This window comes from Numida meleagris, chromosome 3 (assembly GCF_002078875.1).
Source record: "Numida meleagris isolate 19003 breed g44 Domestic line chromosome 3, NumMel1.0, whole genome shotgun sequence".
Classification (NCBI taxonomy): domain Eukaryota; kingdom Metazoa; phylum Chordata; class Aves; order Galliformes; family Numididae; genus Numida; species Numida meleagris.
Genome location: NC_034411.1, coordinates 12,501,156 through 12,522,162, shown reverse-complemented (window position 1 = coordinate 12,522,162; position 21,007 = coordinate 12,501,156). Strand labels below are relative to the sequence as shown.

The 21,007-nt window shown below is 39.4% G+C and overlaps 1 protein-coding gene across 26 annotated transcripts in view; it reads left to right on the top strand.

Moving 5' to 3' along the window:
* SPTLC3 (serine palmitoyltransferase long chain base subunit 3) overlaps positions 1–21,007 on the top strand; it is a 295,028-nt gene that overhangs the window by 194,875 nt on the left and 79,146 nt on the right. For 25 of the 26 annotated variants that reach the window (XM_021392178.1, XM_021392175.1, XM_021392167.1 and 22 more), the window contains one exon: positions 17,482–17,812. In XM_021392178.1, the coding sequence (XP_021247853.1) occupies positions 17,696–17,812 (117 nt within the window). In that variant the 5' untranslated portion in view covers positions 17,482–17,695. Of the gene's footprint in view, positions 1–15,798; positions 15,910–17,481; positions 17,813–21,007 lie in introns of those variants that run through there. The other variant, XM_021392193.1, reaches the window with a different exon arrangement.

Here is a 21,007-nt window from a genome sequence, read left to right as displayed (position 1 = left end):
ACCTAGGCACCACTTTTCAGCACTTCGCTGGCAAAAGGAATTGTGAGTACAATCACTCACGATGTTATGTTCCTTCACGTGCAAATGAGTATTCCTTCTGTTGCTTTTAGACTTCCCCCAAGTGTTGTGCTAAGCCAGCTGTACCTTCTCACTCAATTTATAGCACATCTGACCCTCCCCTCAAAATCTATGCAATGTCTTAATCAAAATTCAGGTCTTTCAGACTCACTTTACTCTGTACTTTTTTGCATAGAAACACATCTGCCTGTGTTCAAGCCTCTTAAACAGCCATATTTCGGCGCGCTACAAACATCTGGCACACTGGACAAAGCAACGATCTTAATTTTACCAAAGCCCAATTTCTCTGGCAGTGTAAAAAGGCCTTCAAGAAGGTGGAATTAGGTGCAGGGGGTGTGCTGCAAAATTCCTGAGAGATTTTTCTCAATTGATGTTTTTTTCTCAGTGACTACTTTAGGCTTAAGGTACTTTTCAGTAAAAGTTATTTATTCTGTATCATATTCCATCTTCCTATGATTAGCAAAAGCTTTTCTGAATGATTCAGGTGCTGCCTGGGAAGTTCACCCCTTAGAGTCCCTGTCCTCATATGCAGTCAGGTCATGCAGTATTGAGACTCCTCGGATTTAAAACAAACACTGCACCAGTCTCTAAATGGCCTTGCGTTATCAACAAGAAGTTGGCATAAAACCCTCTGTGCTCCTTCCTTGCAGAGGAACTAAACATCTGTAATTCAGGAAAGGCTTTTGGTAATGCCTAGAGTGCCAGGGTTGCTGTGCCAAAACTGCTATAATTGCTGTCTTTGTTTCCTTTTGGAAAATTATAGTTTCATCAAAATAGTAATTTTTTGCAGGACTATTTCCATCACAAGTGTACTGTTGATAGACATGCTTGTAGATGTTTCCAAAATCAATGAGTTAATTTGTTTGCGTTTTCTGGCTTACTTCTGACTTTCTTATTTCCTTTTATTTTGACAGCATGCTATGCCATATTTTCAGGTTTAATATCATCAGATTATCGAAGGCATTACAGAATTACCGATCCATTTATTGTTTCAAGATACTGATTTTTTTCTTTAAATATACAACACAATGAAATGGTATAAGGTCGGTCTATTCAATAAGATGGAAATTTTGTAGCTGGTTTAATATTTCCATCTGAGTTTTTGAGCTTCAAGTGCCTGATTCAGTGCCCACCAAAATAAATGGGAATCTTTCTATGGAATTGAATATCTTTGGACTAAACGTTAAGACCAAAGTGTTTTCAAACCAATTATAGATGCCAAGAGTTTTTTGTCTTTCTCTTTTAAATATTCCATAGAACATAGTTAGGCTATGTTCTATGACAGCCTGACAGTAAGAAATCCATGCTGAACATCCATATTTAACTCAGTGTGAGGACGTGAGGGCTCCTTGTTCCTACACTGAATCCTAATTATGCTGGATGATTACAGTAGTGGAATTTGCTATGAGCTATTAGTAAGGCTCCAATTCCTTATTGCTGGATCTGTGCAAACACTGAAGTTTTGATTTTATGGAGGGAGAAAGGCTTTCATCTTCTGCCACTTTTTGAAGTTGCTTCTGCAAACAGTTTTTTTTTTTTTTTCAATGAGATTTGGAGAACAGTTACTTTCAGCTAAATGCAGTTCTTTTTTATCATTTCTGAAGAGTATGGAAACAGAGTCTGGCAGGAAGCTTTGCTGCAAGTGGAGCTGAGGTGGAGAGCAGAAGTGACGCTGGTTACATGTTAATGTCAAGGTGTCTGTTCTGGTGTTTTGGTGCGTGTGATGCCACAGTCATTTCTGAGCCCTCCAACAGTCCTGGATGCCAAGAGAAGTATTTTCGCACAGGTGGCCAGGTCACCTCCTCTGTTACTCCTTCATGAACGTTTCTATTCAAAGTAGAGCAGGTAGAAGAGATTAGAAATTTCAGTGTACAAAATGTTTCTCTTGCGACCATTATGTGTGCCCCACCATGTGCAGCTGTAGCAGGGGCCTTTATCAGCTGTGATGCAGTGAACCAGGAGGGAATAAAACGTGTTGCTCCTCCTCAGCCATTCAAGATGAGCACAGACAATCAAACCATGTCTTTTATTTTGTCTCAAATGTCACCTGAGTCAACAGATGTGACTCAGGACATGAAAAGGGAGCAGATGGCACTTCAACAGACTTTTTCAGAAAGGAACGTACATTGGTGAGCAGTTGATTTTCTTGAAAACTCAGTAGTGCATTGTTGAAACTGTGTTCCACGTCTGCCATTGCACTTTTATGAGGTGTGATACTTTGGGACCAATTTAAAATGTCGGTGGTTGCTTCTCATTAGTCTGTAGTAGATGCTCAAGTGGATGTTTGGTTTGCCAGCTTCTTCCTGCGTGCAGGGAACTGATGCACTTGTCACTTGTCCCCTTCATTCTTAAAGCCCATTTGCCAGAGTTATGGAGATTGTTTAGGATATCTTCACAAAGCCCAAGTAGCTTTGTTTGTTTAATAATAAAGAGCAGCACTGCCATTAAGGAGGCTCAAAGTTGCTGCTAATAGGGCTTCTAGATAAAGTTGTAGAAATTGTCGGAGTTTACCTCAGGGACAAGCCACTGGGAGAAAATCTTGCCAAACTGAAGACTTTTTCTCTCCCCTGTCCCACTCTTTTCTTTTTCCCCCTTCCTTTTTCCCCAGGCAGGCACATTTGAAAGGCTGCTAATCATTTTCTAACGCACTGATGAAGATTTAAGTCCATATGCTCCTCACACCTTAGTAGTGCTAGGAATTATGTGTTTTACATGGTGTATTTTGAACTCACCATCCATAAAAATTTTGACAGTATTTTTTTCTCTCTCAAATGTTTTCAGCCATGTGATCAGATTGGTTCATTTATAAAGAAAGAATAAGGTGGAAAGGTATTTTAATAAACCCTTTTCATGATATTTCTGAACAGCTATAAGAATTTCCATTGGAAATAACTTTTTCTGCAAGCACTTCTCTTGGCTCTCCCATGTTTTCACCTTATTTTCATAAGAAAATGATGGTGCAAAGCAAAAATAATCCCAGAATCCCCTTATAAATTATTTGATTTGCATCTCACAAGATCCTGTTTCTTGTCATGCCAATGTTATCTCAAGCAGATCTCCAAGGCAGTTTCAGGACCATGTCATACACTTTTACAGCCATCAGAGGTCAGTACATGCTCATTCATATGAGTAATGAATTAAGTTTAAAGCTTTTTATTTATCCAGGTTTATAATAGGTTTCTGATAAAGATGAAAATGAAACTTCATTTCTGTGACATCTTAGTAAATAAAAGGATTATTGGGAACTGTAAAAAGCTAATGAACAAAAAGCATACATTTGTGCTAATATCTTTGTGCCATGCAGTGTGTCAAAAAAATGCTTTGTTCTGTGTGTGTATTAGTTCAGGGAACATAACTTAGCAAATGTCAGAAAATTGGAATGCGTGGCAGTTGTTATGGAAGGTGCTGTTCCAGATTTTGGTTAATTCCTGTGCCTCGCTGAGATTTGTTTCTCTTTCATCCTGCTGGTTTCGAAGCTTAAGCTCAAGGGCAAGCATCAGGACAGCTACAGCAAAGAGCCTGCACTTTCCGGTGTAATATTTTAGTGGCCCATTTGAGCCCCATGTTGATGGAACTGCTCTCTCAAAAAAAATACAGAAAAATATAGATTTTATCTAAATAATCTTGAGTTAAAGAGGATGAAATTTTGAAGCTTGCATTCTGTGGATTTGTAGCTGATTTTACTATATGCTATATTTATTTCAACAAATATGCTATAAACTGGATATGTTAAAAATTGGAAGTTTAACACAGCTCTGAGGAATAGAGGATTCAGGAAGTTCAGGAGTTATTTTCCCAAAACAGTGTTCAGTTCCGTGTCCTTCTGCATCTGTTTCTCTACAATTTTTTCCTCAGAGGAGCATGAATAAAATTCTATTTGGATATAGTGTGGGAGAGTGAAAGACAGACAGTGAACCTTGTGGTTTCAGTCCCCACTGCAGAAAAGGACTGGGAAGCTCTGTTATGAATCTGGCAGAGAATGAATTTGAACTTATGTCTCCTGCTATAAGTATGGGCTATCAATTATGGAATCTTCTCTCTCTAGAGCCAAATGTAAAAGATAAACACAAATTGGTAACTACAACGGGTTTAAGTTTTTGTTCAGAAAAAAAACATTATAAATGATTTTGAATTTGACCCAAAAGAAATATTGAAACAGAGAGAAAATCAATTAAATACTATTTTAGTTCCCTGGACAGCAGAAATGGTCATGTGAACTGCTTCCTATCTACAACTAAGCTATGAAAACAGAATTCAAGTGCAGAAGGTCAGCTGAAAACTTAAAATGCAATTTATTAACATTGTCTTATTGAGGAAAAAACGCTGAAACTCAGTCTCAGAGGACAAGAAATACTAGAAAAATGCTCCATACCCAGAATTGCCAAGGCTTCAGGCTCAAGTTGGATTTTATAGTATTGGTTATTTATTTTGAAGCATAGTTCCTACAGCTATTTGTCATCTGAAAATCTCAGTTTTCATTAAGAGAACATATTGTTGCCTTTGTGGCTGTAGAGGAACACATGAAAATGCAAAAAGCCCTAACTCAACTGTTTCTTTACTGTCATAAAACAAATGAAAACAAACAACAAAAAACTATAAAGCCAAACTTACAATGTCACGTTGCTCCAGGAGGTAGGGATATAGGATAAACAAACAAGCAAAAACACTAAATGCAAGGAGACTGTCAATGAAACTGTGACAGCTGGCTGTGCTGAATGTGGGAAGAAAATCTGCTAAGTGTCTACAGGGGCTGCTCCAAAAGTAATGCCTCCTACTTTATTCTGTTAGCCCATGATGTCAGAGACGGATGCTGGTGACAGAGCAGTAGAGGTTGAACCTTCCCACCAATATCCCGTTACATGTTGTTGCCATGTGACAGATGGCAGCAGAGGGGCGGTCTGATACAGTGGTATCTGACATAGAAGTGCGTATGGAGCAAAAGTGTTGCATTGAATTCTTCCATGTGGAAAAAATGCCACCCATTGACACTCATCAGTGTTTGCTGAACATTTATGGAGACCAAACAGTGAATGTGAGCACAGTGAAAGTTGGACTGCGTGGGCAACATTTTCCCAGAAACAATGCCATCATAGCAGCTATGAAACAGTGGTCACCTCCACTGGTGCAGATTTTTATGAGTGCAGCATGCAGGCTCTTGTTCATTGCTGGCCAAAATGCATAGCTAATGGTGGTGACTATGTTGAGAAAAATTGTTTTGTAGCTGAGAATTTGCTTTATCAAATAGCGCTATTGCGCTCACTGTACCTGCTGTAGTATCCATGGAAATAAATAGGAAGTATTACTTTCAGAGTGACATATGTAGGACTGGATATATTATGTTCTGAGTCTTTAAAATTTTAAGTCTGAGTTTGAGCAAAAAGCCAACAGAGCTCTGTGTCATCCTAGGGAGCAGGTCATGATTCACTGTGAAGTTATCGTAAGATTTTTTTCCTCTAGACTTTGCTTTTATGTGGAACTATTCTTTATGTGTATCTTTGTCTAAAACATCGAAGTGTGGACATGGGTAATCCTGAATATATTGCTAAAGCAAACGTCATGTTTTCCACTGTTGAAGAATTGTGGTCAAGTCAGAGAATTTTTCAGATATCTCCTTTAGTCAAACTCAAACCCCCAAGAAAGCAACAGGCTGTGTACTAGGAGTACATCAACCTCACTGAATAAAATCATACGGGTCTAAGATCTAATGATTTAAGACTAGTGATGTTTCCTGGCCTCAGAAATCTAGTAATAAGGATTTCATTTTCATGCTGTTCTTTTTAAAGGGGTAAAAACAGTATCAGAATTATGTATGTCTTAGGTAGTAGCACATACTCTACTACCAGTTTGTTCAAGAGCTGTCTTAAGTAACATGTATAAGAGGCAGTAAGTTAGGTCAGTTAGCACCTGGGACAGTAAAATGGTCATGGCTCAGTTGTCTCCCCTACCAGGGCAAGAAATTTGGGGAGCTAAATAGCCTGCTAGAGGCAACAAAATCTGCAGCGTGGTAGTGACTATGGGAAGGAAAGAAGTGGTAAAGCCTTTCTTCTCCTGTTTAGTTCACAGAAGTAGGATCGTAAACCTCATTCTCCAGAATTTCCCATGCCAGTTCTCTATTCCTGCTCCACCCCTTTCTTCAATCCACCTTTTTCAATGGAAAGGAATTCTAGTATCCTCCCCCGCTAAGTATTCAGTGCCTGTCCCAGTGAGAAATACTGAGTCATCTCTGTTCTATTTTAAGCAAGTTTTCCTCCTCTGAGGAGAATAAAACAATATGCAAAGAAACTGCATTAACGCTACTCTAAATCTGTGACATCAGCAGCTGTTCACCAGTGAGCAACTGGTGTGAAAAGGAGCTGTTAAAGGTAAAATGCTGAAATAACAACAGCACCACACTGGCTCATTCCAAATTACAGAGACCAGCAAACAGGGTAGCCTGACAGGAAATCTTAGAAAAGAAGGCTGGAGTCTGCTTTGAACAGCTATAGAGGTTATATCACTGGTGAAAGAGGTCAATAGAGAAATGGCCCAAGAAGAAGTTGTAGCAACTGCCTGGGTGTTTCTAAAGTTTTTTTGGCTTTTGGCTTGGATGAGCAGTTCTGTATCTAATCGCATGAAGTTTTTTATTTAAGGAGTAAGAATTGCAAATTTAACTTACCAAAAAGTAGGCAACAATGTAGTAATGGCATATTTACTGTGGAAGAAGCTAGAAGGGTATACTAGGCCTGCCTATGCTTACTGCTGTTTTTTGCAGCAGACTTTTGGTCACTGTAGTGTTATTATTTTTGCCTAGGTCCAGTTTTCTATATTGCTATTGGTTTTGTCTGACTATGGCATTCAAGTCAATTTTTTTTCTTTCTGTGTAGTAGGATAGAGACAGAACCGCATTCAGCTGTCCAATTTACAAAGTCTTAATCCTTGTATTGATTAAGTGTGAGATGCCACAGAATGTCTTTGGTTTGTGTACAGATTCCTCACCAAATACATGTGCTATAAATAAAAAATTCCAACAAATTCCTGATGTTATGAGCACTCGCAGCTGATTGACATCTTAATACATGCAGAAGACAAATTCAAGTAATATTACTTAAGGAACCATGGGGACAGTATGTGCTTATGGCTGGCAGCCGTTTTCATTCTGTCTTACTGTACATCATGGGAGAATAAGAAGGGGTACAGTTTGTAATTAAAGAAAAACAGATTTTGTTCCAAAAGAAAGAAAATTTATTGGTTTTTTTCTACTTGGGCCTGTGGTCCAGTCTGTGGGCAGATTGTTACAGACCATCAAATGCAAGTTTTTTAGTTATGAGTTATTTATTAGTATGAGACTTCATGAATTTTATGAAGTTTCTTGTGTGGGTTGGTGAACATGTTGTTTTCAACAGGGTTGTAGTTTGGAAAGAATAGCAGTACTCAGAATACTGATTTAAAAAAGCAATACAGAAAGAAACATTAAATGAGTAAAATTGCTTGGTTGGTAATTAAAAGTGAATAAAATTGACTATTTATTTTTCCAGACTGGAAACAGAGAGACGGATAATTTCCAGATCGCTTTCTTGTGTGATAGAAGTGATAAACTTTTTACCTTTTTCACTCTTGACTGCTCCATCAGTGTAGAGGTCATCTCCTAGATTGTTTGTACAGTGAGTGAAAGAAAGTAAGCTTGTAATTCTTGAGCTTCTGGAGGACTCTACCTCGTGTTATTACTTTTTTAGGGAGTCTAGACTCCTAACTTAAGCACTATTTAATATGTCTGCAGCTAAATGTATGAACAGTTCCCCAAATTTTAAAACTTAACCTTTTTTCAACATAGTAATTTCTGATACTTTTTCCCCAAAAGTGCACCAGCTTTTGTTGTATTTCTTTTTGTTATCTGAGGCAAAATCTGACAGTCCATCTGAAAGGATGTTAGAAAAATGTTTAGAACAGCTTTTCTCTGCACTCAAGAGTTAGCAGAATTCTGTGAAAAGTAAACATTCAGAAAAATTCCTGCACTTTTGCAAATTCCAGGGTGGTACTTGGAGAATATTGCAACAACACCTATGCTTCTAACTATGATGATTTAACAGAGCTGGAGCTTAAATTTCTGTCAGATGACTACCAGCTTTCAGTTACAAGAGAATATTGAGTTCTCGTGGGTTTTGCATAAGTACTTAAAAATAGGACCCAAATGCATCTGAAATTTTAGGAAAGGAGAAGCTATAAGATCATTATTATTTTAAATTTATTTTATATTTCCATACCTGGTGTTAGCTGAATCCAGTAAACTGTGAAAACCAATGGTAAAATAATTTTGTAAGGTACATAACTACTGGTAATGCTAAAGCTAATATTTTCAGAGGAAAGCACAACTGTGACTTGAATTTCTGTAGAACAGGTTATGATAATGGTACACTGTTAATACAGGCTACGGATGGTTTGAGGATTTAAGTTTTCTGGTAAAATTAACAGAAGGGAAAGAAAGGAGAACTTAAAAACCTCATTACTCAAAATAAGTATGTAAAATCAGTGGGTACATACAAACTTCTTAGAGTGTATTAAAGATTTTAATTTTCAGATTATGAACACTAAAAAAAAAAAAAGAATTATGGAAATAATGGTAAGAACAGCAAAACAGGAGGGGAACTTTTGCTAGGATATAACAGACCTAAATGACCCAAACAGATACAGCTTCCCAAGTCTCACTGACCTCCAGAACTATCTGTAAGCACCATACACCAAGAAAACAGAGACTTCAGGGAAGGAATTACATATGAGGGTACTAAGAAATATGCTGATTTTTTTTTAACAGCTGCAATTATAGTGTCAAATGGAAAAATGATGTAAACAAGGCACCTAAGCAAAGATCTTGATGTCCAACAATTGAGTGACCTGGCATTTGGACATATAATAGTGTCCCACATAATTCAAGTTAATAAAACAGCTGGACTTAGTGGATGCGTAACCTTTTAGCCTCACTGTATGTTATGGTTTCAGGGTATCTCCCTGTAGCAACTGGAACATTAAATGCATCTTTTAGAATGCAGCATTAAAATGAGAAATATTATGCATACTGTGTTTGGTTTGGGGTTTTTCAATGTGTCCACTGCAAATGCAGGTACCTCGGTTATCAGAGTGATGGTCTGGCAATCTATGAGGTGGTGTCTGTTTGAATTAACTTCACTAATGCTTAAAACTAGCGTAGTTCTGGGTGCATTGATATCAACAGCAAAATTCCCTGCTGCAGTCTATTTTGCTTTTCACTGAAAGGTAAGTTATTACATTGGAATATAAGAACCTGGAGGTGTGATTGGAGCTCTGTTATGTTCAATGTGTAAAATGAGAGCCTTGCTCTGCAGAGCTTACAAAAATTTGAAATACAAGAGACAGAGCTGATGGGAAAACAAATTTAGAGATAGCTCTGCACAAGGTGTATGCAAAGAGGATAAATAGAGCATCTGCTCTAGTCAGCAATGTTTGAGCTTCCTTTTGAAAACAAGTACTTTCATGTAGATGTGAGGAAACCTCCTTTCTCCTCCGAGTGTGCAACTACTAGAAATCTATCTTCATTTAAATTATTAGCACTTAACCCCTTTCAAAAGCAGTTTTTGAAAAATTCTTTGCTTCAGTGGCACTTAATCTTCAGTCCTGAAGTCAATAGTTTCTGATATGAGTGGTCATTTAATTTTTAAATGTTTTCTGATCCCTTCATGAACCTGCTATGTAGTGTAATCAAGTTGTTAAACTGAATTCATCCTTGTCTTTGTAGGAGTTAGTCATGAGGGAAAGTTTTGGAAAGCCAATGATACTGTCAGTCTGGGTTGTCTTAACAAGCGTTCATACAAGGTGCATGCTTCTCCACATTGTTTCAATGGATGTATTGATTTATAATTGTGTACTGTGCATTTCCAGCTCTGACCAGTTTGGTAACTTTACTCACATCAAAGGAAAACTTTGATTCCCAACAAATATTTTTATGTATCACTACTTGGCTGCCAGCATACGATCATAACTGGAATTCTCTTCCCTTATTTATCCCCATACAAGTATTTTTTATTAACAACATCTAGTAAGAATTCTCAACATTTTCTGTGGCTACTCTGTTGTGGTGGTGGTGGTGTTTTTCTGAAGATTTTGTGGGCAAGCAAGATGAATGAAGGCCAAAATCTCTTTGTGCTTTACTGAGAGCCTATCCTCAAAAATCTGTTGAGAGGGAGAGAAGATGGAAACTACAGATCGCTATGATAAAGTATTACATATGAAATTCAGATAGTGTAAAATATCAAGTCCCTGCTTGCTCCATGCTGTTTCCCAAGAGATTCCTTTGAGCCATCCAACAAAGAGCTGGGGAGGATTAACGAGGCGTTTTGGATTTTAAAGTTACCACCTGTTCTGGACTGCCTAGAGCTGAGTTTGGGAGGCTTGCAGGTTTCTTCTTTTCCTTTTAGAGGCAGAGAGTCAAATGGGGACAGAGGTAAGAAGAGAATAGTTCAGTTGGAAAGGACCTTCAAAAATTATCTAGTTAAAGATAAAATGAGGAATCTCGTATTTCCTTTGTGGAAGTATATGTGACTTCCCACAGAACAATGTTATTGTGCCACTTTTTGATTTACGAGCCTGAAAGCAGATTAGTAGCAGCACCTCTGTAATAAAAATCAACGTATCCTTCCAGGTTGTTTTTGTACTAAATAGCAAAAAGTTTGCAAGGCTCATGTGGAAAAAGTCTGTTTAAGCACTTTCCTTCTCTGCCTGGTCTGCTGGAGTTGAAAAATGCGATTTGCAGAGTGCTGTACCTTCTTCTAGTAAACCAAATTAAATGTTTAGTCTTTGATATACCCCTCAAGTCTGTAGATCTTTCTGTAAAGACTGTAGGTCTGGACAACGGTCTTTCTTTCCTTAGGTACCTACATTCTTGCAGTCTCATAATTTCTAGATTAGATTGAAATTGCTAAAAGTCTCTCTTAGGGAAAGCCAGTGTTGTTCAGAAGCCTGGAGTCACATTTCCAGCTATGAAGTAACACTTCTCTATAGAGAGGCCTCCACTCCCCTTAAGATTTAGCTGCAGTCTGAGGTGGGAAGTACAGACCTCTGCCAGCAGAATGGCAACCTCCATGTATCTTAGAACAGGGGGAACCCATCAAGGCTTGATACACAAGTGTAGAGCAAAAGTTAAATAAGTTTACATAGACAGGAAAAAGTTCCTTCCTTCCGAACATTAGTCATTTGTGCGTGCTGACACGATAAAACTGCTGAAGTGGTGTTCTTGCTTCACCCAGAAGTTATTATAACAAGCAAGTAACTGTGTTTGACAGCTGGGTCTGACAGCAGTCTGCAGTGCAGCAGCTGTAGGCATGTTAGACTGCACCCAATATCTTTGCCTCCCTTCTGCAGTGCACCAATTCTGCCTCATGTCACCTCAGCCATGTTTCTTGATTAGTATTCCCATTCAATAATTCCCTGGGTGTCCTTCTGTGCTATAGACTCTCTAGTTTCCTGACATTTGCCTCAGTCTCTGATAATTTTTTTTCCTTTAAACTCAAGTGGGTCTTTGGTTTTTGGGGCTTTCTAGCCTTTAGCTGTGCTTTCAGTGGCCTTTGGGCAGGCCTGGAACAGCCTCATGTCCTTACAGTCCCGAGCTTAGCTCAGCCTGACTTCAGGTCTTGACTCTAAGTCAGCTAGCTTGTCTTTTTAGCTGGACATGGCTTTGTGCACCTGTGCCTGCACCTCTGACTGTGCTTCTCCTGTCAGTGAGTGTGCATTCTGTGGTGAATTCAGGGAAATTAATTGCTTAGGTAATGCAAGACTACTGTGTTTTCAGGAGATTCCTGCTCTGGAGATCTCAGCTTGTCTTCTGGAATTTCATAACATGCAGCAAAGTTCTAAAACAGGTAAATTTTCCCTGTGTCTGCTCTTCCAAGCAGCCTGCCAGTTAGGTACTCTACACTACATCAACCCAAAACTATTTTGACCCTGCCTAATTTTTCATGCTGCCATTAGCTATTACTCCTAGACACTTTGGGAGTGGATTCCTTAAAGCTGGTGGAGCTGCCTCATCTCCGCAGGACTCTGGAGGGATGTAGCCCTGCAGCTGACTCAGCCCAGCCTGTGTATAGCTGACATCCAGGTTATGCAAGCTGGGTGGGAGTGTTGCTGTAGCAAGCCCTGCCTGATGTACTGTGTCCTCTGTTGCAGTGTTGGCTGGCTGCATCTGCTTATGCTGTGGGCCTTAGTTCTAAGATGGATCCTTTCCAAATCAGGATATTCTGTGATTCTATGATTCTGTGCTCTGAGATTATTTCCTGACTCAATCATGTATATCCTTCAGGGGGTAGTTGTGCAAGGGTACTTGAGGAGATCCATCAACATTTTTGTGTGGTTTTATACCCAAGTGTAGGGTGACATCCATACCCATTCCCACAGATATATTGGAAAGATAGGATTTAAAGCAGCAAATATGGATATAGGATTCTTCCATTTGAATGTGTAGGAAGTTTAGCCTTCAGCCAGTGTGTTCTGGATGAATCTGGAAAGACTCTCAAGAAGATGACTGACCAGCTGCTATGTGGCATTTGCTGTTGCTTATGTTGTTTTATTGCTATGGTATCTATTTGTTCATTTATTTTCAGCTTTACTGGTTACTGTACAATGATTTTATGAATGTATCTGAGGCAGGAATTGTTTCAGATATCCACATCTCACAGGTACCAAACTGAACATCCTGGGATGCTAGTTAGAGAATAAGTCTTCAGTGGAACATAGACATAATAGCATGGACTTCTGTTGTAAGAGAAGTGATCAGGAGAGCAGGAGGGCTTTGTAGCTCTGTGCTCCACCACTGGGGCATGCTCTACTGTTAGTTTAAATATTAGGAAAACCATGATGTTTAACAAATTGAGTTAGATGTCCCAGTTTTTTTCAGATCCTGTTCGGTGTCTGTAAAGTTAAGCATAAAGCTCGTAGGTGTCTCTGTGTAGGCCATTATTGTTTCTTCTGGCACGTAAATTTGCACCTGTCATGAGCTGAAATTATCAGGATCTTGCAACTAGATTGCAAGACCATTTCATAACTAACTTTTCTCTGGGATGAACAGGAATCCTGTGGAATCTTTTTGGATTACAGTTTGCATTACTGTTTCCTGGGGTTTGGTTCTCATACTTTCTTGCAGCATTGTACTTTTGTAATGGTAGGTATCTTACAAGCTTAACTAACATCTCTATGGGACACGTGGTCTGCTACTAGCCTTAGAAATTCAGCATTTTCTTGCCAGTGTTCAAAGATAAACTTTGTTACTTCTGACCAGTACCCAAGCTAGTAAAATGAAGCGCATTGGATTGGGATTGCCTGCAGTTAAAATACACACAGTTCTTTTACAGTTAGTGTAGCAAATTTTTCCTCCCACTTCACAAAATGGTAAAAAGAGAAAGTGTGTGTTTGTGGTTTTGATGTTCTGTAACACACAGTTATCAAGTCTCTCCTTCAGTGTCCAAGCAGGATAGACTCATATATTTAAATTGATTTAGACGCAGCTAAGAAGTAACTTGATAGATATGGGTGTAGAAGCCTGAGTAACAGATGGCTTTGAGTAAGATGGCTGATCTAAAGGGCACAATTTAACATTTTATTCTGCAGAAGCAATACCACATCCTATTTACAGATCAAATGTGTTTATCTGTCCAGACACATCCCCTCTATGAAACATTTGCTCCAAATAGAGTCAGGGCAGGAAATCTATGCATCCCCTAGTGGTACTTGTTTTGTGAGCTTTGGCTATTAGAGTATGGTTAAAAGAAGTCCAAAAGGACAGCTGTTCTCAGGGGTTTTAAACTGACATTTAAATGTAGTATCTTCTTTTTAGTTCTGTCTGTTTGCAGTCAATGTGTTAGACACATCAAAAACTAAACAGATAGCATCTTTTATTCACTACTGTATTCATACAAAAGAATTTCTATTTCATGGACCATAAAATGAGTAACAAGTACACAGTGTGATAGCCTGGGATTAGAGAGAGAATTGCATGATCTGTTATCTAATCAGAGATTTCCCCCCTGCATAAAACTGAATGAAAAAAAAAGACATAATGACAGTGTTGATTATATCACTTTGTGCCCTGGAAGGTACTCAGTCTGTTGGGAAGTGCAGCTGGCAGAACTGTTAGCTGAGTCACTGAAAGCTGCTGAGGAGATGAACCACCACTTTGGTAATTTTTCTTGGTTTACCTTTATGATAGCACAGTCAAAATGATCAGCAACTGACTGAGCAAATGGAATGTTTTGTCATGAAAGCCAAGGAAATAATTCCTAGATGAAGAATGCTTCTTGGTGGGAATGGGTTGCTAGGTGCAGAGAGCATTCTTCTACATTATCTTGTTTCATTTATCAAGGTGTCATCAGTGATAGATGTGCAGTAAAGTATTACTGACTATTCATTCTGTGTAATGCTGGGCTTTCCTCATTTTTGTCTTTTCCTTGCAAGTATGAACTTCTAGCCAGTTAGTATGACTTGGAATTTATCTTATCACTACATATTCACAATCACAGAATAAAGATAATCTCGGGGTTGGAAGGGATCTCAAGAGATCATTGAGTCCAACTCCCCTGCTAAAGCAGGTTCCCTGCAATAGGTTGCATAAGTAGGCATCCAGATGGGTCTTGAGTATCTCCATAGAAGGAGACTCCACAACTTCTCTGGGTAACCTGTTCCAGTGCTCCGTCACCCTTACTGTAAAGAAGTTCTTCCATGTGTTAGTATGGAACTTCCTGTGTTCAAGTTTTAGACCATTACTCCTTGTCCTATCGCTGCACACCACTGAGAAAAGCCCAGCCTCATCCATTTGCCTTCCACTTCCCTTTTGATATTTATAAACATTTATCAGATCCCCTCTCAGTCTTCTTTTCCCCAGGCTGAACAAACCCAGGTTACTCAGCCTTTTCTCATATGGGAGATGCTCCAGACCCTTCATCATCTTTCTGGCCCTCCACTGGACTCCTTCTAGGAGATTCCTGTATTTTTTGAACTGAGGAGCCTGGAACTGGACATAATATCTAAATGTGGTCTTACCAAGGCAGAGTAGAGGGGTGGGATAACCTCCCTCAACCTGCTGGCCACACCCTTTTTAATGCACCCCAGAATACCATTGGCCCTCTTAGCGCACTGCAGGCTCATAGCCAACCTGTTGTCCACCAGGACCCTCAGGTCCTTCTCTGCAGAGCTCCTCTCTGGCAGGTCAGCCCCTAAGCTGTACTGAAGCATGCAGTTATTCCTCTCCAGGTACAAGACTCTACTCTTGTTCTCATTAAACCTCACCAGGTTCCTCTCTGCCCAACACTCCAGTTTGTCCAGGTCTTGTTGAATGCCAGTGCAGCCTTCCGGTGTGTCAGCCAATCATCCCAGTTTTATATCATCAGTAAACTAGCTGAGGGTGGACTTTATCACTTCATCCAAGTCATTGATGGAAGATGTTCAACAAGACCGGACCTAGAACTGACTCCTGGGGAACACTGCAACTTACAGGCCTCCAAACAGACTCTATGCCGCTAATGACTCTTAGCTCTGCCAGTCAGCCAGTTCTCAGTCCACCTCACTGTCCACCCATCTATCCCATGTTTTCTAAGTTTCATAGCAAGGATGTTGCGGGAGACAGTATCAAACGCCTTACTGAAGTCAAGGTACACAACATCCGCTACTCTCCCCCCATCTACCCAGCTAGTGATGACATCATAGAAGGCGACCATATTGGTCAAGGATGATTTCCCCTTGGTGGATTCATGTTGACTACTCCTGATTACCTTCTTCTCTTCCAATTGCTTGGAGATGGCATCCAGACCAAATTGTTCCATCTCCTTTCCAGGCACAGACGTGAGTTGTTCTCTGAGTTATTCTCACAGATGCCTTAATGAAGCCTCCAAAAGACTGAATCATACAGAAATGGGGCATTCCTGCCTAGGAAAAACACATTAATAAAAAGAAAAAATAGGAAATCTGAGTTCTGAAGCTGAATCTGGTGTTAACTACAACACAAAATATGTTGCTTGGGGTTTTATTTTTTTTACTGCTTCTTTGTTGTTTTTGGTCAGTTAAGGAGATGTTTTCTTGACTAAAACTGTTACTGTCTTATTAATTGGAATATGTAAGTGGAAGTCTTCTTTCCAAGGAGATCAAAATCAAACCTAATAAGGGATGGATTTCTTCTTCAGTTGTGCTACTAGATAACGTATTGTGGAGGTTTTCTACATATCTTAATGGAAAACTCTGCAAATCAGCAAGTGGTATGAAATGCACACAATGAAGAAGAAATAAATGCACAGATATTCCTTTTAAATGCAGTTCAGTTCAGGTCTCCGTTGTGTTAGCAAACTTTTGGTCTCAACCTATGCAGGCATTCTACTTTGCAAACCTCTTCAAAGGAAAAACACATTGTAGCAATTCAATACATGGCTAAGACTAGTTTCCAAAATCAGTGTGTTTTCTTGTGTATTTTCTCAGAGGTTCATTTAACATTTAATCTCCTTCATTTGTGTACTACATGTATAGGCTGCATTTTCTATATATCGTTTACATTTTGCTTCCAAGATGACATAGTTTTTTTTTTTTCCTAACTAAAACACTCCACTTATTTTTATTCTCCTAGCCTTTCATCCTTGCTGTTTTCCAAAATGGATATTATCATACAGCTTTCCTTTAATCTGTCTCCATACTAATTTTAATTATTTTTGGGAGGAAGGGGGTTCTATCACGTGTTGCCAGGAATGCCTTTACTTTTATGTTTTGCCACTAAAATCTCAAGTACAGTAATAAACCTAAATTGATGTACTTTATAAAAAAAATCAGGTTCTCACTGATTGTAATAGCACGGAATTTCACATAATGCATTCCAAACTGAGTTTAAAGGGCCACTTCACTGTGGTAAACACCTGTGCATGTATCTGTAAGATGGAGCCAAATAAATTGTTTCTAGTTCTACGTAAAGATTTCATTTTAATACTGAAATACTTTCCACTTCCTTGGAAGGTTAATTTTGTGTCTATCACTGCCTATAAAAGATTTAAAAATAAAAGAAAAAAAAAGTATTCTACTACTCAGTGAAAGGCTACATTTTTCAGCCAGCGTACTTGTCATAAGATGAATCTTGCAAATTTACAGATTATTTTGTTTAAATTTTCAGAACATTGTATTATTCTACTCTAAATGGAGTAGCATAGCTCTGTGTGGAGTGTAATTGAGAGGAAAAAAAAGTCTAATGTTCCTCACTGGGAGGTATTTAAGAGGTAATATATCTTTAAGTGTCTCCGCCTCTGAATCCACCCACTTCTTGATAGCTGCAGCAGTCTTGTTGACTCATAAAAGCTGTGCTCATACAATAGCCGACAATGAGCAGTGTATTTCAGAGATTTTAAGAGTTCACCTTCTGCTATGCATTTTCCATTCTAGGTTGCTGGAGCTGAAGGTGTATGGAAGAAGGAGTTTTAAGTTTCTCAGATATTGCAAAAGATAGTTCCTCCTCTCATCCTGGAAAATCCTGACAGACCAGTTGGATACCTTTCAGGCCTCAACTAAGGACTTTATCTGTTTATCCCACTGTCTTTTTTACTGTAGAAAGACCTGAGACACCCTTAAGAACTGAGAATCTGACTAGTTTAAACAGATGGCTAATCCCAGTGCTGTCTGTAATGGACATCTACATCATCATCACCATCAGAAACAGAATAACATCTTAAAAAGTGGAGTCTGTAAGAAAAATGGGATTACCAAAGGAGTGAAGGTAAGATTTGGTTACTCTAACTGTCTCAGTATTGAAAAATAGATAGTTACAACATTGCTTATTAAGGTAGTTCTGTGAAGGTCTTAGTCTCCATTGAACAGGTTGTATGGCATTGGCTTGTGTGTTAAATTTTGTAATCTCAGGACATGATGCTGCATGTTTTCAATCATTTTAAACTGTAGCAAGAGTTGTGAATGCTCATACAACATACACTGTGGAGTAACTGCTCTCTAGTTTGTATCAAGGACAGCAGTCTGAAAGGTAGCAGTTTCCTTTTAAATCTTAACCGATGCTGGAGTTGACTATGCAACGTACGAATCACCAGTGGGAAGCTGAATTATCAACTTAAATTGTGCGTGGAGTGGTTTTCAAAGAGTGATTTACTGTTGTACAAATACAACCAAAAAAAATGAAGGCAGGAGAAGCTGTCTTCCTGATGCGTATGGTACTGCAGGGTTGGTTTAATACCTGCTTTACTGATGCCTGCTTTCCAGCCTTATACAGCTTAAAATTCAAGTCAGTTTACTTACCCTTTTCTCAGACTGTTCTTGTTCAAACCAACACTTCTCACTTATGTGAGCATTTTGTAGAATAGTTAGTGTATAGCATCTCAAAGAACAAATCACAAAACCAAAGGTATTCTTTTGCTAGAAGAGCCCAGTTCTTGAATGTTGTCTCTCTGCAGTACCTCTTCTGCTTGGGAATGTACTGTCTGTCTTAAAGCATCCTAATTCTGCATCTTGTTGTTGTCATTAGTAGGAACTCTTGTAGTGATTAGGGAGAGGCTGGCTTTACAGCACGGTGTGATGGTAAGCGGGGAATGGAGAATTTACTTCAGGAGCCTCAGAGCTCACCCGATCATCTCTGTTCCGAGCCTGCTGAAAGCTTTAGGCAACAAGTGTGGCAAGGGCTTCACTGTTTTACAAGTAAACTACTATCTTATATCTTTTTTAAATGGGGCTCTCATGCACCTAGCACTTCTAATGAAGGCACGCCCAGTGTCAAGCTTAATGATTGGCTTTAGGTGTCTCCCTTGGTATGGGTGTTTCCTGATCATTGGCTTGCGTAGGATGAGAAGAGCACAAATGTGCAATGATCAAAAAGGCCTTTCTTGGAATCTGCTTCCAGAAGCCTAATCTAGCATCTATCTCCTAATCTTTTTATATTTTAATTATTTGCCACTATGATGTCAGAAATCTTTGTTTTCAGTTTGATCAGCAAATTTCAAGGTCTAAGCCATGTTACTCATTTGTTATTAAACTGCTGTAAAGTAGCAGTTTTTAAAGAAGTAAGCTCCCAGAGAGGTGATTAATTAGCTTTTCCTCCTTAATAGAAAAGGCATGTCTGGAGAAGTAAAGAAGAGTGTTACTAAGGCTGAACAAAAAGGAAAGAAAGACTGGGCTGAAAGGGATGGCAAAGAAATTAAGGAAATTCTAGTAGAGGTACCTGCAGGATTGGTGAAGTGCTGTAAGTATCATGAGGTTGGAAGGGAAGGGGAGAGAAGTGCTGGAATTCATGGCTGAGGCAGTGAAGTTTTAGGAAGTTCAGGAGAGTTGTCAAAAGCTGATTTGATTAAATCCAAGTCTAGCACTGTGTTATGAATTACTTGCCGTTTCCCTCTCTTCCTGCTTCTAATGCAGACTGGGAAAGAAGGAAACAATAACAGGCAAGAGTCGTGTATGAAACAGGAATCTCACTCCCGGTAGGAATCTCCCCATTCCTGTCTGGTTTGTTTCCCCACCCCAGCTGCCTCACCCTGTTCAGTACTTAGGCTTTATCCTATTTTACCAGAATAAATACTGTTCCTTCTTACCTGGTCTGTTTACATGGCTTACTGCTGAAGGTGTGCAACATCACACAGTCGTCTTATGTTTGTAACTCCTTGCTGAGGTGTGCCCCCTCACTTACAGCTGGGATCTGAGGACAGGCAAAAATGGTAGCTGGGAGCACAGTTAAGCCTGTGCAGGAACCAGAGCCAGGTTTGTCAAGGTTCCAATCTTCCTCTGTGTTGCTCTGATTTCCCTTAATACTGTGCCACGCACTCGCACACATACATATTTTACTGCCTATTCAGATTATTTTGTCATTAAACTGTTCTAATAGGAGGGGAAATACAGTGCTAGGTTATTCAGGATGTGGCTAATGATATTGATTCTAGCATTTGAGACGTGTGGCAGTTTTTAACTCCTGAGCTTGCTTACAGGTGTGTTACATGGTGAGCTGGAGAGGAAAGAGACAGGTAGGTGTTCTGGTTTGTCAAAGGATGGTGCTGAGGCTGCAGTAAAGGTGCAGTACAGGGAAGGCTTCTAAGCTAGGAACATGTAGCAATAGCTGCACACAATTGGCTGACTGGAACATCAGGCTTTGCAGAAATTGGCTCAATAAGCCTCTTTTCTAGGGAGCACACAGGAAGCACTGGCTCAGGAACGCATCTTAATGATGTAAGAACATTTGTGCGCAGATACGCATGACAGAGAAACAATTCTGACACAGTTTTCTGAAATAACAATTTTGTTTAATGGGATGTGTAGGGTAATTAGGCATGATCAAATGCAGGGGAGCAGGGGGGCTCTCTGCTTCTAGCAATATGTGACGTATCAGGGAAAGAAAAGGAGATAGCTACATAGTAAAGATGCAGTGGAGCATCCTGGCAGAAGAGATGCTGTTGCTTTTGGGAAAGAGAATGCTACTTTAATGGAGGGCGACTACTTTGTCTGAACAGCTTCTGAGATCATTTTAAGTCTGGCTCCTTTGGTTCTGGCTGGTAGCATTCTTTGGAAGTTAGGCTACAGTTAGACCCAAGGGTTGGGCAGTAGATAGTAGGACGTCTCTTCCATTTCACTTCTTTTAATCCAGAATCTGAAACCTGGGGTCATTATGTAAGGCACATTTCAGTAGCTAACCTATTTAGCTATCTAACTGTAGTAGCCAGGAAAAGGTGTTTTCCCAGCTGTGGTTTCTTTTGCTATTCTGTTTCTGTTTATTTTGGGTGTCAATTGTAGGGGACATCGTATTTTAAAACTATAGGTATGTTTGATCCAATGGGAACTTTATTTTTTCTATGATGCACATTCAACAATTTTATTTGATAGATCATTTCCTTGGATGCCTTATGTCAACGGTTTACGGGTGTTAGGCCCGATTCCGTGACAAAGGGGACGGGGGACCCAAGGGCCCACGTCCCGGGAAAAGGGG